This window comes from Vombatus ursinus, unplaced genomic scaffold (genome assembly GCF_900497805.2).
Source record: "Vombatus ursinus unplaced genomic scaffold, bare-nosed wombat genome assembly UNPS02014807.1, whole genome shotgun sequence".
Lineage (NCBI taxonomy): Eukaryota > Metazoa > Chordata > Mammalia > Diprotodontia > Vombatidae > Vombatus > Vombatus ursinus.
This window is the reverse complement of record NW_020954585.1, coordinates 51,297,222-51,314,621: the sequence shown is the minus strand read 5'-3', so window position 1 is coordinate 51,314,621 and position 17,400 is coordinate 51,297,222. Positions and strand designations below refer to the sequence as shown.

General features: G+C 38.4%; 1 protein-coding gene across 1 annotated transcript in view; it reads right to left on the bottom strand.

Annotated features, from left to right (window-relative positions):
• MAD1L1 (mitotic arrest deficient 1 like 1) overlaps window positions 1-17,400 on the bottom strand; it is an 844,071-nt gene that overhangs the window by 787,653 nt on the left and 39,018 nt on the right. Inside the window, exon 9 of the mRNA XM_027875000.1 lies at window positions 17,335-17,396. Coding sequence (XP_027730801.1) covers window positions 17,335-17,396 — 62 coding nt within the window. The remainder of the gene's footprint in view (window positions 1-17,334; window positions 17,397-17,400) is intronic.

Below are 17,400 nucleotides of genomic sequence, written 5' to 3'. Positions count from 1 at the left end.
AGGACTTGACAACTGGCTGATAATGGCAGAGATGGGCTACAATCTACTAATGCTCAGACCCAAAGTTAGGATAGGAATTTACAGAACTCAGACAAGAGAAGCAGCAATCAAACTTTGCTCTGAATCAGACCACTTTACTCTGAATCACTGAAAGCATGCAGTTTACCAGTCTGAATTATTCCTGAGATCTTGAAACCCCACTACATTCAATACCCAAGAAAGCAGAAAAAGGACCAGATCAAACTTTCCCTCCAGAAGTTCACAGAGCCTAGTCCTAAAATCAAGTCAAAAGTCAGGAACTAGGTTTGCAGAATGAACAAATCGAGAAAGAATCCCACTATTAAAAGTTATTATGGTGACAAGTATGGACAAGACACACACCCAGAAAACCAGAATGACTCCAAAAGAAGAAAAGCCTCAAACAAAAACACATCATGGAAACAAATCAACTATAGAATTCATGGAAGAGATGAAGCAAGAGTTTAAGAAGAATAGAGTTTTAAAATGTTTTTGTCAATGACATGAGAGTACTAGAGGAAAAAGTTAGAAAAGGAATGAGAGCTATGGAAGAAAGAACTAGATAGGGAATTAACAGCTTGGTATAAGAGGTACAAAACCTTACCCAAGAAACACAGTCCCTGAAAATAAAAATGGATCAAAAAGAAGCCAAAGATTCCATGAGAAAATAAAAAATAATAAAACAGAGGGGCAGAGTCAAGATGGAGGAATAAAAGCAGGGACTCTCTTGAATTCTCCCCTAAACTGCTCCAAATACCTGTAAAAAATGACTCTAATTCTAGAGCAGCAGAACCCACAAAAAGACAGATTGAAACAAATTACCAGCCCAAGACAATCTGGATGGCTGCCAGAAAAGGTCTGTTGCGCCAGGCTGGGAGAGGAACATAGTCCTGCACGGGCCACGCTGGTACAGACCAGGCCCCACCGAACCAGCGCAGGCCTCAGGGGACTGAATCACCAGCAGCTGTGGCAGTTTTCAGACTTCTCAACCCACGAACACCAAACACAACTTAGAAGGTCAGTGGGAAAGGTCTGTCAGACCTGGGTGAGAGAAGAGCTCAGTCCAGCCCTAGTCCTGGCGCAGCCCTGGGGTGGTGGCAGTGGCGACAACAGCTTCCAGAGCCCACAAACAATAAGGGGATAGAGCAACTGATGAGAAGGAGATTACAGGGATCTCTTTGCTGGTACTGAGGCAGGATTTTGTTGCTTTGTTCATACTCAGATCTGCGTCACAGCCTTGGATGGCAGTCCTGGGGTGAGAAGGAGCACTAGCATAACGTAGCTTGTGAGAGGAGTGGAGAGGGGACCCTCCTCACAGTTCCAGGGCAGAAAAGAGTGCTTATGGTCACTCACAGACCAAAGCACAGGCCAGGTGAGGAGTAAACACCTCTCCTTAGATTATACCACCTTGGAAAAACTGAAAACTTACAGGTCCCTAGAAGTATCTCTGAAAACATCTACACAAAATCCCCTGAAGCTTAGGACAGTACACCCTCCACACTGGAAGCAGAGCCCTACCTTAACAAAGAGTTTAAAAGTCAAATAATTGGCTATGAAAATAAGCAAACAGTGGGAAAAAATTCAAACTACAGAATCTTACTTTGGTAGCAAGGAAGATCAAAACATACCATCAGAAAAAGCCAACAAATTCAAAGCTCCTACATCCAAAGCCTCCAAGAAAAATATAAACTGGTCTCAGGCCATGGAAGAGCTCAAAAAGGATTTTGAGAAGCAAGTAAGAGAAGCAGAGGAAAAATTTGGAAGAGAAATTAGACTGATGCAAGAAAATCATGAAAAACAACTCAATAGCTTCCTAAAGGAGACCCAAAAGAATACTGAAGAAAATAACACCTTAAAATATAGAAGAGGTCCAAAAAGCCAATGCAGAGAAGAATGCCTTAAGAAGCAGAACTGACCAAATGGAAAAGGAGGTTCAAAAGCTCAATGAAGAAAATAATTCTTTAAAAATTAGAATGGAAGGGGCAGCTAGGTGGCGCAGTGGATAGAGCACTTGCCTTGGAGTCAGGAAGACCCGAGTTCAAATCCTGCCTCAGACACATAACACTTACTAGTTGTGTGACCCTGGGCGAGTCACTTAACCCCAACTGTCTCATCAAAAGCAAAAAAAAAAAAAAATGGGGGGCAGCTAGGTGGCACAGTGGATAGAGCACTGTCCCTGAAGTCAGGAGGACCTGAGTTCAAATCCAGCCCCAGACACATAACACTCACTAGCTGTATGACTCTGGGCAAGTCACTTAATTCCAATTGCCTCACCAAAAAAAAAAAAAAATAGAATGGAGTAAATGGACGCTAATGACTCTATGAGTAATCAAGAAATTATAAAACAAAACCAAAAGAATGAAAAAATAGAAGACAATGTGAAATATCTTGGACCCTTAGACTTCCAAGCATTCCTGATTAAAATAGCACAGCTACACAGAATCTCTGATTTGCAAAAATAGATCCAGAAGAGATAACTTAAAAATTATTGGACTACCTGAAAGCCATGATCAAAAACAGAGCCTAGACATCATCTTTCAAAAAATGATCAAGGAAAACTACCTTGATACCCAGAACCAGAGGGTAAAATAGAAATGGAAAGAATCTACCGATAGCCTCCTGGAAGAGATCCCAAAAGGAAAACTCCAAGGAATATTATAGCCAAATTCCAGAGTTCCCAGGTCAAGGAGAAAATATTGCAAGTAGTCAGAAAGAAACAATTCAAGTATTGTGGAAACACAATCAGAATAACACAAAATTTAGCAGCTTCTACATTAAGGAATCAGAGAACTTAGAATATGATACTCTGAAGGTCAAAAGAGTTAGGATTAAAACCAAGTATCACTTACCCAGCAATACTGAGTGTAATCAATGAGGGGGAAAATTTGACATTCAATTACATAGAGGAATTTAATGCATTCTTGAGAAGCCAGAGCTAAATAGAAAAATTGACTTTCAAATACAAGACTCAAGAGAAGCATAAAAAGGTAAACAGGAAAGAGAAATCATAAGGGACTTATTAAAGCTGTACTGTTTACATGGAAAGATGATATTTGCAACTCATGAGATCCTTCTCATTATTATGGTAGCTGGAGGGAATATATATAGACAGAGGGCACAGGGTGAGTTGAATATGAAGAGATGATATCTAAAAAATAAAATTAAAGGGTGAGAGAGGAATGTACTGGGAGAAGGAGAAAGGGAAAGGTAGAATGGGGTAAATTATTCACATAAAAGAGGCAAGAAAAAGCTTCTATAGTGGAGGGGAAGAGAGAGGAGGTAAGAGGGAATGAGTGAACCTTACTCCCATCAGATTTGGCTTAAGGAGGGAACAACATACACACTCAATTGGGTATGGAAATCTATCTTACCCTATAGGAAAGTAGAGACAAAGGGGATGGGGGGGAAGGGTAGAAGGTAGGGGAAATTGGGGGAGGGGGTAATCAGAAGCAAACACTTTTGAGGAGCGATCGGGTCAAAGGAGAGAATAGAATAAATGGGGGGCAGGATAGGATGGAGGGAAATATAGTTAGTCTTTCACAACATGACTATTACGAAAGTGTTTTGCATGACTACACATGTATAACCTATATCAAGTTGCTTGCCTTCTCAATGAGGGTGGGTGGGGAGGGAGGAAGGGAGAGAATTTGGAATTCAAAGTTTTAAAAACAAATGGTAAAAATCATTTTTACATGCAACTGGGAAATAAGATATACAGGCAAACAGCTATGGAAATCTATAGTGCCCTACAGGAAAATAGAAGGGGAAGGGGATAAAAGAAGGGGGGGGCAGAGATAGAAGGGAGTGCAGATTGGGGGAAGGATTATTTAGAATGCAAGCCATCTTGGAGTGAGGGAGGGGAGAGATGGAGAGAAAATTTGGAACTCAAAATCTTGTGGAAGTGAATAAATAAATTGAAATGTGGGGGCGGAAATATTAAAACAAAGTAAAAAAACTGAAAAAAAAAATCAAAGAAAATTAAAGTATTTCATAGCAAAAACAACTCACATGGAAAATGGACCAAAGGGAAAACATTTAAGAATCATTAGACTACCTAAATGCCATGACCAAAAAAAAAAATCCCAGACACCATATTTGGAAAAACTTAAAAGAAAACTTCTGAGATCTCAGAACCAAAAGGGAAAGTAGAAATAAAAATAATCTACTAATCATCTGTTGAATGGCAGCCAGGTGGCACGGTAGATAGTGTCAAGCTTGGAGTCAAAAAAACTTGTCTTCCCAAGTTCAAATATGGCCTCTGACACTCATTAGCTGTGTGACCCCAGGCAAGTCGCTTCACCCTGTTTGCCTCAGTTTCCTCATCTATAAAACGAACTGGAAAACAGAATGGCAAATCACTCCGGTACCTTTGTCAAAAAAATCCCAGATAGGGTCAGAAAGAGTCAGACATAACTGAAAAGCAATTGAACAATGACAATAAGAACATTTCCTGAAACAAATCCCAAAATGAAAACTACCAGTAACATTATAGTCAAAATCCAGAGCTTCTAAGTAAAAGAAAAAAATACTGTAAGCAACGAGAGAGAATTCAAGTACCAAGGAACCACAATCAGGATCACAGAAGACTTAGCATCCACCACCATAAATGAGGAGAGAGCTTGAAATAAGATGTTGTAGAAGGCAAAGAATATAGGTTTATAGACAGGAATACCTTACGCAGCAAAACTCAGTATAATATTACAGGTGAGGGGTGAGGGGCTGGGTGAGGGGGTAGAAAGAGACAGACCCTTAGACTTCCAAGTATTCCTGATTAAAATAGCACAGCTACATAGAATCTTTGATTTGCAAAAAGAGAAATCAAGAGAAAATAAAAAGGTAAATATAAGTGAACAATCATAAGGGACTAAACAAGGATAATCTGTTTATATTCTAATATGAGGAGATGATGATGATACATCTGTTCTATGAACCCCATCATTGTTAAAGATAATAGGGGAAGTCCAATTAAGCAAAATGCCTAGGAATTGTTCTATTATTTCTTAATGATCTTAAAGGAAGCATGGTAAGAGAGGGGAAAGAGAAAGAAATATTAACTCACATAATTAGGGAGCACTAGCAGACATCTATACCAACAAGGAGGGAAGGGTGGGGATAACAGGTAACACGTGAATCTAACTCTCATTTGAACTGGTCAGAGGAGGAAAGAACACACACACACACACACACACACACGTACATACACAATTAAGTACAGAAATACATTTTATTTAACAAACAGAAAAGGAAGTAGGGAGGAGGGCAGGGTATATTAAAGATAGGTTAGTCCTAAGTAAAACTCTAAAGATGTACAAAAATATTTATATCAGCTCATTTGTGGTGGCAAAAAAAATGGAAACTCAGGGTATCCCCATAAATTGAGAAATGGCTGAACAAGTTATGGAATATGAATGTGATTAGATACTATTTTGCCATAAGATATGACAAAGGAGATTATTTCAGAGAAACCTGGGAAGATTTGTATGAAATGATACAGGATAAAGTTAATAGAACCAGAACAATAACTTATACAATAACATTATAGAGAAAACTTTAAAAGACTTAAGAATTCTGATCAATGCAATAATCAACCACAACTCCAGAAGACTCATGATAAAACACACTATCCATCTCTTAACAAAGAGGTAAAGGAGAACAGAACAAGCCACTGTTTCTTTCAATGTTGCCAATGTAGAAATTTTTTTTGCTTGACTACACGTTTCCAACATAGATTTATTTTTTTTCCTTTCTTTCTCAAAGGGGTATAAAGGAAGGGGGAAGAGAAAAGGTAAGTTTTCACTGACTAAAAATAAATAAATAATTTAAAACAGGATTTTAAGTATGGATTTCATCTAAAAAGTCTACTCAAGCAAGATCTAAATAACACTCTCACAATACATGCTCTTGAGACATTTAGGAGAAGCATTCTCTCTTCCTAAAAATTTCTTTTATGTTCTCCTGAACTTTGCAATCACCATGTGGGCTGCTGCAAAAAATGGAAGGTAAGATCATGCAGTAACATCCCCAGACAAACTTGATGGTCTGAGAAAAACCAACCTGCCCAGAGCTAACCCAGGGCAAGAATGCAATTTACTTTCCAGTTGTGTGGTTTTTTTGCCTACAGTAAATCTAGCTGTGATTGGGGACATGAGAAAAGGAGAACATCCTGTCAGTGATACCACTTTGTCCACAAATCACTGACCAAACCCACATCTCATTTCTGAAATCTATTAAACATTCCAGAAATTCAAATGTATTTCACAGAAAAGTGGGTGGGGAGGAAGATAACCCTTTCTTCCTGGGTCCTGGGCCATGGTGTACACGAAAGTATGACAGTTGTCATAATGCTTTCATGTCTATTTGTTTTCTGCTTCATGCTCTGAAGAAGCACCTTATTTAACATGAAGAGTCTCTTGGCCCCTAGACAAGTTAAAAAATACTCACAACCCACATATCATAGCTGTAGGCTGTAAAATATTAACTGTAAAACTACAAAACTAGCTTAACTTAAAACCACACACACATAAAAGCTTATCTACAAGGGTCAAGACTGTGAGCAAAACTGAAAAATAAAAGCAGACCCACTACTGTGGCAGAAGCCAGAAAATCCTTTCCAATATGGCATATATATACATAGATATATTAGAACATCTGGTTTTTGCCTAGTTCTGTCACATCAGATCAACCTAAGACAACATCTAGCAATGTCCATTTGCTCTCAGCATCTAAGAACTAAGAAAACTTGGATGTCATTGATAACAGTATCATTCATTCACTGGACAAGCATTTATTGAAAACCTACTATGAGCTATGAGCTGTGCACTATGGTAGATAGTAGAGCTACAAAGACAAAAAGGAAAAAGTACTTGCCCACAAGATGGTTACGGTCTATTGGGGGAGGAGGGAGAGGCAAGAGACAATGCAAACTAACCATATACAAAATCAATGCCAAGTAATTTCAGGGAGGGAGGGTACTAAAAACTGGGGAATCAAAATATGCCGTATGTAAGAAGTGACATTTGACCTGGCCTTTGAAGAAAGCTGGGGATTCAATTCTTTCTCATATAGTCTCTGCTCAATTAGAAACAATTTGGCATGAACTCTAGTTTACTAGAAGCTGAGAAACCTGGGTTTTCCTGTACTTTTGGCACCAAACTAACTGTGTGGCTATAGACTTATAATCTCCTAGGGCCTTAGTCTGCTTGTTTGTAAATGAGATTGACCTATTAAGGTCATTTGATTTTCCAGGTCCCTACCAGCTCCAAAATTCTATTATTCTATGACTGCCAACAACTGGGAGAAATGACTTGGGATACAAGTAAGTATTCTAGAAAAATGATTGAAATGAAGATGGCAGAAAACAAAAAGACACTAAATAATCAATCCTCTATAGGAGCCCAGGTTCACTACAAAAATTCAAAAAATAAAACATTTTTCTTCCTACAGCATACTTCCAAAATAAAATCAACTAATTAAATATATAACAAGACATCTGACAATGCACATTCACCTTTCTCAAGCACCAATGCTGCCTGCCATATTGATCAACTCCAATACCTAACTAATTACAAATTACAACAGTGATAACTAGCATAATAAAAATATCTAGAATGGTCAATTAAATCCTTTCTTAGAAAGAAATTATGCAACCCCTTTCACTATCCTTCTTAATTGGCCTCACATATCAGGGGAAACTAGTTCCCAATACTCGTCAGCCGGTCAGTCCACAGATGTTTTTAGGAAGAAAACCAGGTCAGCAGTCATAGGTTTCCATCTTCGGCTCTAAGAGTCAGGTCAGCAGTTTGGTGTGGGCTGCCTACAGCTGGCAGGTTTCACAGCCAGCACAAATGGTCCATCAGTGCTGGCCCAGATTCCTGTCAAATCTGCATTTCCCCTGACAGGTCTAGCTAACCAAGACAGCAAACTTGCTGCACCAGCCCCAGTATGTTTCAAATTAGAATCATAGAGTCTCAAGGATGGAAAGGACTTTAGAGATCATCAGGCCAACTCATATCTTACCAAGAATCTCCACTATAATATTCCAACAAGTGTTCATTCAAGTCTCAGCTTGAAGCTCTACATTAATAAGGAACACAGTACCTCCCAGGGCAGCCAATTCCATCACTTTTGGGACTTCAATCAAGAGAAAATTAGGAACCTAAAATTCATATCTGCAAATTTCAACTACTGCTCCTACGTTTACCATTTGGAGCAAGCTAATGATGTTAAAAATGTTGACTAGTACAAGTCAATAGACAAAAGTAACAGACTTCCCTGCAAGCTGACAACAATCAATTGCCATTCTTTATGTATCCATCTTCATTTCAATAGGCCAATGTTTAGGGCATATACCAGACTAAGCCCAGCTTTCTCTTCCTTTGCTATCATAAATGTTAAAATGGTATGGTGACTCACTCCTAAGACTCTCGTCATTTCTAGATGGGCAACCAGTTCTTGTTATTAGTCAGAACTGTGTCAAAAAGAACAGTTTTCCTTGATCACTTTCTCTACTTTCTGAAGAATGAAATTACCACCATCAACAACAACTGATATTAAGTACAATATTATGCAGTTATCAAGCATCTACTCTATATCTGTCTTAGAAACTATGCTAGGTTCTAAGGAAATATAAAATTAAGACAAAACACAGCCCATGTTTCCCAAAGACCTTACATTTAGTAGGGGGATAAGGGATTAATACAAATCCCTATACGTATAAGAAAATAACAAAACAAACTGCTATGTGAGTTCTAAGAGGGGAAGCCATTATTGCCTTACTAGATATGCAGGTTCCTGGAGACAAATCAAGAAACTGTCAACTTCTCTGTTTTTAGCAGACAGAAGAAATTTGAGATCCTCTACTACTACTCCATCACACCCCTTACTGTTTTATTATCGGCTTCCAGAGCTCATCATCCATTTTCTCCTTCTGGCCAACAATACATTCCCAATATGTCACCAATTCTGCCTTTACTGTCTATATTATCTTCCCTCCTCCATTTCCAGGATTTCATCATAGGACTGGATCTTCTTACTAGCAATGCTATTCCACCATTCCTTTTATCTAGTCTGTCCTTTACCTTATAGCAATAAATCACAGCCCAATAAGTCTCAGTGATATATATGATATATATGAAATCAAATTCATCTCCTTGTATTGAGATCTCTAGTTTAGTTTATTATACATAGTCTGAGAAACCATGTAGATATACCTGAGGCCCTAAATATTATTACTATACCTCTTTCTTGATATTGTCTCTGGTGAATTTCTGTATCTTTCCACTGACATTTTTCTTCACATGCTGTATAGCTTTTACTCTCTGTTGTATCCAGACAGATTAAGTACACAGTTAGTTTTCTTTCCCTATCCATTTTCAACTTAAAGTCCTCTAGATGAGATATACAAGCCACTAGGCAAATATGTTTCTCATGGTCCTTGTTAGATGCAATCCCTCCCCAGCCAAGAGCGCAATCTTCCTATACCTAGTCCAGAAATCCAAATCCTGATTTCTCAAAGCATCATCTTAACCAGCTGCTTACGTACCATATTTACCTTTCTTTTGTGAAGGCCCTAAAAATCATATGTTTTTCTAAGATCTCCAGTTTCTTGCCGAGCATGTCATCACTCCTACAGATGCTTTCTAGTTTCTTTTTGGCACTATTATCTGTCCCCAACAGGGACTTTCAAAACTGAGTAATATTTATCAGAGTTGGCAAGTCCCAGACACCAGGAGACAGTGATTTCTGACACCAGGGCCGTGTCTCTTTCCACTGTATCACCATATCTCCTCAAATTAGCTATCTGATTGGATAGAAGTAAAAAGAAGAGAAAACATATAAGCATGAGTTGGTGATAGAAGACAAAGAGCAGATATCCAACAGCCTTGTCCTTTCAATGTGTTTCCCCCAACTCCAAAAAAGGACAAGCCACTTAACTGTCCTAATACTATAGTTTCTCTATGCCTTCCACAGAGAACACACCCAACTGCAAGGAATATGTGAAGAACAGCATGAATAAAGTAGATTCTAATTTGCAAAAGTCCCAGGAATTTCTCCAGCCACTCAGCATCGAACCCAGCACATTCTCAGCATCGAACCCAGCACATTCTACCTGGTTGAGAAAATGAAAACTAGATAGCTACCTCTTCCCCATGCAAACACCTTTCAAAGCCATGTTTTGGCCACTCTGCACCATTATCCTGATGATCTGTCCAGACTTTACAGGTTATACTGTGACTTTAAAACAAAAACAAAATAATTTTTCTTACAAAATGTACAGACTGCTAAAATTCAACAATTTCCAAAGAAAACAAAGCCCCTGTATCTAGTGACAAGATCAAAACACATCGCTCTCCAAAGCTGAAGATAAAATGCATCAATATAAAATGAATAAGACGAGTTAAGTTGAAAAAATAACACACCAAAAAGAGAATGGTCTTTATAAGCATGTTGCTGAAGAGATGAGAGCACATCCCAATGTTTCATCAGGGAAAATCTACAGCTTCACTACTGTATGCACTCTAATTCTAGATAAACAATATCATTTCTTTAGGCAGAGATACCCCTAGGGGAGGGAAGGGCAATTCATCCAGCTATTATTCTATACTCACTAAGCAACCTTCTAACTTTTTAATGTGGCCTCCTGAGTTAACTTATCAGAATAGACTATCTTATACAGATAATTAGTGCTTAGTGCTGCATCCCAATATACTTTACACTGTAAATTAATAAATGAGAATATTGTATACATCATTTTATGGATATTTGTCTTCATAAACCCTTATCACCCTGAGTAAAGCAATAATATAGTTTCTGAACCTACAAAGATGAGGCCCAGGTTCTCAACTCTTAGTAAAGCCTGTCAAAATAGTAGACCTCTGTCATCACCTAAACAGCAATACAGTCAAAACTCAAGTGGAACTTAAAACACACCTTAGAGGTCATCCAGTGCAACTTCACATTTTACCAATGAGGAAACTAAGGCCCAAAGGGACTAAGTATTTGTCCAAGATCATAAAGGTCTATATTATCATTAATTATCATTGTCAGATTATCATTAATCTAAACAAAAGTTTACATTATCATTATTAATCACAATTATTCAATTGTAGCATTTGACTGCTAACTCCTTGAGGGCAGGGATTATCTTTTGACTCTTCTTGTATCCCCAGTGCTTAGCACAGTAGTACCTGGCACATAGTAGGCACTTAATAAATGTTTATTGACTGACTAATATGAGTGACACAGCTGGCACAACTAATATAAGTGACACAGCTGGAACACTTCCCATTGAATTACACTGTAGCTTTACCTGAAAAATGTCCTATCATGCGACATCCAAAATTCAAGACCTTGACTTCACCTTTATCATCAAATGGACTTCTTTAAAACAATCCCTTACACAAAGAACGTGCTTATTTGTCAAATTAATTTAAATCTCAGTTAGAGTGATAATAATAGATTCGAAAAATGAGCCAAGAAAGGGTTGCGTGGGGGAAAAAAATGCACAAGGCACAATGTGTCTATTGGCAGATGAGGCTAAGGAACAGGTTTCAGACCCACAGAGTTTCTCTGATAGGGAACAGGAACAGGAAACCAAGTGTAAGATTCTCATTACTGAAGCAGTACTGGTCCAGTGGGAGTGAATTCTTGGATCTGGCATTAAAATGCACATAAAACAAAAAATTAACACACAACTTTAATTTGCTGATGCCCAGAACCCTTCAAGGTCTGCAGGAACAGTATCTCCACCGGTCCAAAACCGAGAGGTTGGATTTCAAAATTACAAAGGGAAGTGTGCCACCTAGTGGAAAGACATGGCTTCACAAAATCATAGGTAGGGAATGCAAAGCTAAAATTAGGTGGGCTCTGAGATTGTACATCCAGACCCCAAAATAAGGCAGCTAAAGTCTAGAAGTTGTTCTGTTTTGTTTTCATAAGGCAATTTCGCAGCAGAAAAGCTAAGATATTCAGAAACCAAACAAAATCAAAGCTGTTATGAGCATGTGTTTATTACATACTCAGAACTGACAAAAATCTTTACAAAACATTTTATGAATCCTGTTCTGCTGCCTTAGCAGGCTATCTTTGGACCCAAAGAAAATTGATAAATGTTTTAAAAATAGAAATCACAGCAATAAGTGCCTCTTAGAGCTCTTAATACACTATTCCTGTCAAATCCATTCATTCCTCTCTCATTCCCAATGCTACTTTAATGCCTCCTAACTGGTTCCCTTGGTTATATTTCTTCTTTCCTCTGTCCTTCCTATCCACTCTGTACTCTGCTACTAAAGCTTCCCTAAAGGGTTTCCCTAAAGAGCAATTTCCACTAGAATGTAATCCCTTTGAAAACAAATAGTTTGACTGTTATCATATTCCCAGATCCTAGCACAGTACCTAACACAGAGTAAGCCCTTAGTACACCTTTGCTGAATGACTAATTGCAACTCTAAACCAGGCGCGCGCGCGCGCGCGCGCACACACACACACACACACACACACACACACACACACACTCTCTCTCTCTCTCTCTCTCTCTCTCTCTCTCTCTCTCTCTCTCTCTCTCTCTCTACTTCCTCAAAAACCTCCAGTGGTTCCCATTAAATATTATCCAAACTCTGGATGGGAGAAGAGGTGGGTCAGATAACTTGACTAAAAGGCACTGTGTACTGTCTTCAGCAGTGGAAGTCTCTGAAGCAATCCAAGAGGACAAGGAAGATTTAGCTTTAAAACAAAAAGAACAGAAAAAGAAAAAACCTACAAAAATTCAAAGCAAAAGCTGCTAGGAAGGGATCACTTGCCAGTAGTGAAATTAAGAAATCTGGCCAAAAAAAAAAAACGACTTTCCCAAGCTAGATAAGATGCTGTTGGTTCTTTTCCTGCTTTGAGATATCTGCATTTCTACTTTGGAATCTGTTGCCACCTGTGGCCAAGATTAAGTGTCATCTTAATAAGTCTTTCTGTATACCTTAATAAAATTTTTAATCATAAAAAAATTTATCCAAACTCTTTAGCATACCATTCAAGAGTTTCAACCAATCGCACGAAACACTCCCCTAAAAAAACCTTCTACATTCTAAAACCAGTCTAATTAATACCCTCCCAATTAATACACTATGTACATTCTTTCCTTCAAACAAGCAAGCTGTAAACTGTAAAAACCTATACAAATGTAAGATAATAGTGAAAAGACAGCAAGCACTGGAGTCAGAAAATCTAGTCAAATACTGCCTCTTCCTTTTTATAATCTGTACTTGACCAATATGAGCCTTAACATTCTAAAAGATCAATCATGGACATCTAATCATATTTGATTAGGCTGGCTAATCAAATTAGGATGATTATTTGACTGATTTAGGATCAAATAGGGTAACAGGTAATGGATCGATTAGAGCTTATTGTGAGGAGCAAAGTGGGGTTACAGAGGAAAGTTAACATGGCTACACATTCACTTAAGGAAAACCACTTTGGCAGTTGTATACAGGATGGATTGGAGTACAAAGAGATCTGAAAAAGGAACACCAAGTAGGAGGCTACTACAACAGATCAGGTCAGAGGTGATGATGGCCTGAAGTACAGTAGTGGCTATGTGAGTGGAGAGAAGAGGTCATATACAAGAGACGTTGTGGAAATACAAATGACAAGATTTGGTGACATACCAGAAATGGGGGACAGGAGGGAAGAGTGAAGAGTGAGAAGCCTTGGATGACACATAGGTTCTAAATCTGCCTTACTGGAAGGATATTAATACCCTCAAAAGTAATAAGGAAGTTCAGAAGGTTTGGGGAGAAAGATAATGACATTACTTTGGACATGATGAACCAGAGATACCCTCTGACATCCCCAACTACCTATAAGGAGAGAAACTAGGGCTAGATATCTAGACCTGGGAATCTTCTGCATAAAGATGACATGAACCAATGGAAACTGATGAGATCATCAAGGAAAGAAACAACAGCCCAAGAAAGTTAAAGTGACTTGGGGAACACACACTGTGGATGTGAAATGAATAAATACATACATGTTAGTTTGCATTTGGGAAAGAAGTTCAATTTTGCAACATGTGTTCTGCTTGTTCATTCCGTTTGTTTGCCCTTTAGCAGATACCAGGTACTCTCACATTCCAGCAGAGGCCTGACTGATTATACAAGTGGTTATTTGATCCCCTTCATTCTAGAGAAATCATGGATGCTTATGATTTGCCTAAGGAATCACTGTGAACAGGCGAGCTACTTTCTGATTGGCTAATAAATCTGGAAAAGAGGAACTCTCTCTGAAGATTAAGGCTCTATGGGATTTGCACAACACAATCTTGGGTTTTTCAGGTGAAATTCAAAAAAAAAATAGCACCATAGTTTGTCCTCTGTAACTCTTAAAAGCAGAAGAAGGAAAAACCCAAGAAGCATTGTAAAATTGCAAAGGGAACTGAAGCCAATAAAACTGGTTGAAATGGAAGCTGATTCCAGAGCCAGCAGTTGGATAGCTTAATTAAATTACTCTTTAAGTAAAGGACAACTCCTTAAGGAAAATTCTCAATCTTGGGAGAGATTTTGTAAAAGCATGAAAGACTTACACATCCCTGCCTGTCTTAAAACCCAACAAGCATGTAAAAATAAAGAGCCCTTTAAATATTCCATGCCTCCTGGTGTTCGCATGACTAACTGAAAATGTTAAGTTCAGCCTTTCCAGAAAGATTAAGAGAAAAATACATAAGGAAAAAGCCATTCAGCAAGATATTCAGATGAAGGCTTATGAAATTAGAAATTAGGCGGCAAAGAGGTTGCGGCACCTACAAGTGAGGCAAACAGTAGCAGAACCACTAGACAAAGATGAACAACTCCCCCTGCCCAAGAGAGCCCTGGGGTAACAGAGAGATGAAAATAGAAACAGGAAGCAATGGAAAGTCATGGCTGCTGCTTCTTCCCCTCTCTCTTACTTATAAAGAGGTAGAGTTCATTTCACACTGACTCTAGGATAAACATCAAAAAATGTGCCATCCAGCAGTGCCCAATCTACTGACCCCATCCTGGCTCTAGCCTACTTACAAGCTGGCAAATAACTTGGCTGAAGATGGCAAAGGGGATCACTACAGGGGCCTGAGTAGGTCGATAATTTCTGATTATATTTTTGCCTTCCTGTCCCAGACTACAAGGAAAAAAAAAAAAGAATGTTCTTCAAGCCATAAGAGGCAGGTCTAAAAACTCGACCCAACTCTACTTGCTATAATCACAAAGAAGAAATGATTTTCTTGAGAGCAATTACCTTTTCTGTATATATGGGGAAAAAAAAAGAACCCTTTAACAATACTAAACAATGTGGTGCAATCAAATACCTTGCTAACACTTTGGAGTGAATATTCTGATTTTAAATGAAGATGTTATTAGACTTCAGCAGGAAAAGTCACTTGGTTCCATTTCCCCCCCACTGTGAAATTACCTCATTAAACCTGAACAGCAGGAAGTAAAAGCTTCTCCACCAACAGCTGACAGAGAAACTTTGCTGGGACAAGCTCTGAGGAACAAAACCTGTTTTCTTCTAAAGGGGAAGACTGAAATATGTCAAAATTACTCTTCTGCTAGCATGTTCTGGGCCCAATGGGAGGGAAAGAACACAACAGGTCAAGTGGAAAACAGGATATGATAATTGAAGGGACAATTTATAAATATAAGGCAAATGGCCCTCAAATTTTTAAAACAAATAATTAATTTTTAACCTACAGGGGTAACTAAAAAATTAAACTGAAACTCATCTATTTCTATGTTGATCAAGGAGTTATTTGGGCATTAAGTATATTTTGGTTTGAGCACACCAGCACTAGAGTTTCTGTGGAATCTGAAATTTGTTCATGAGGCCTTGGGCCTCACTATAACAAACCTACACACTACTCCCAAATTCTCCCTTTCCCTTAGTCTTAGAGTTAGTCATTAAATTCCCTTCCAGTCTTTCCTCATCAAACTTTCTCAGGTCCTTCTGCCAGCATCTATGTACTAAATTGGCTTTTCATCTTTCTGACCTCTTCAACCTCTTATTAAATATTTATTAAAGAGAAGCAGTATTGCATAGTGCATTTAGAGATGGCCTTGGAGTCAAGAGAATGTGGGTTCACGTCCTTCCTCTGACACACACCCTGGCTGTGTAAACCTGGCCAAGTCACCTGACCCCAGGCCATTCTCTCAGACTGTAAATATCAATGGACATCTTCATTAGCAGAGGAAGAGTTTTACATAGAGCTCCTTACTCTGATGAAAACAAAGGTATGGTCAAAAGATTAAACAGTCAGACAGACATTAAATTAGGGATCTTTATCAAAGGACCAGATTTTTAGAATCTTCGAACACAGAATCATAAATGATTAAAGCTCAAAGAGACCTTAAGATATCATCCAATCCAACTCCCTAATTTTTTTTGGTGAGGTAATTGGGTTAAGGAACTTGCCCAGGGTCACACAGCTCGTGAGTGTTATGTGCCTGAGGCTGGATTTGAACTCAGGTCCTCCTGACTCCAGGGCCAGTGCTCTATCCACCTAGTTGCTCCTAACTCTGTAATTTTAAAGATGAGGCAGCTGAAGCCAAAATCAGTTAAACTGTTTGCCTGAGTAACAGTGGCAAAACTGAGATCTGGTACAGATCCTCTGAATGTCAATCTCATGCTACTTACACTATACCACACTATCAATAAATCCTATTTTTCCCAAGTTATTAATGATATGCTCATTTTGAACCAGAAGAGTGATCAATCAAACTCCATTGGTGTTGTAGCAATGTCAAGAGAACCATAGGAAGGCAAAATGTTGGTTAGACCCAATGTGAAAAAATTATGGGAAGACATAGACAATCGTCACACAGGATGATAAATGTGCCTCACCAATCTGTACCATTGGAGTACCATATTCTGAGATCACAGACAAATCAAAGTCGATATATGCTGAAGTGTCAAAATATGTTTACTCTATGGTTTTTAAATATCTAATATCACAAGCTACAAATTCTGTCCTTAAATTCCCAAATTGATGAAAAAGACTTTAAAATGGAATTTATTATACTTCTGCTAGTACCAAAAAACATGTAGCTACCTAGCACCAACCCTTTAACTTGGACCTTCATGTTCTCAAAGTTATAATATTCTGACACTTCAAATTGAATTTGTCTTTAAAGGTCATGATTAACTCCCCACGTCACACACTAACACACAAATTAATTAAAATCAAGACAGGTTCTTAAGATAACCTGATTCAGGGAAATCAAGGGATAGCTCTCCAAAAGAAACGCTGTGAAAACTGAAAAAAGGGACAGCATAACTTCACACATATTTATTACATACCTGATATTTAAGCCCATAGTTTGGTCCAGTCTCTCCCAGCTTTTCAGCTTTTCCAGAAGTTTCTAA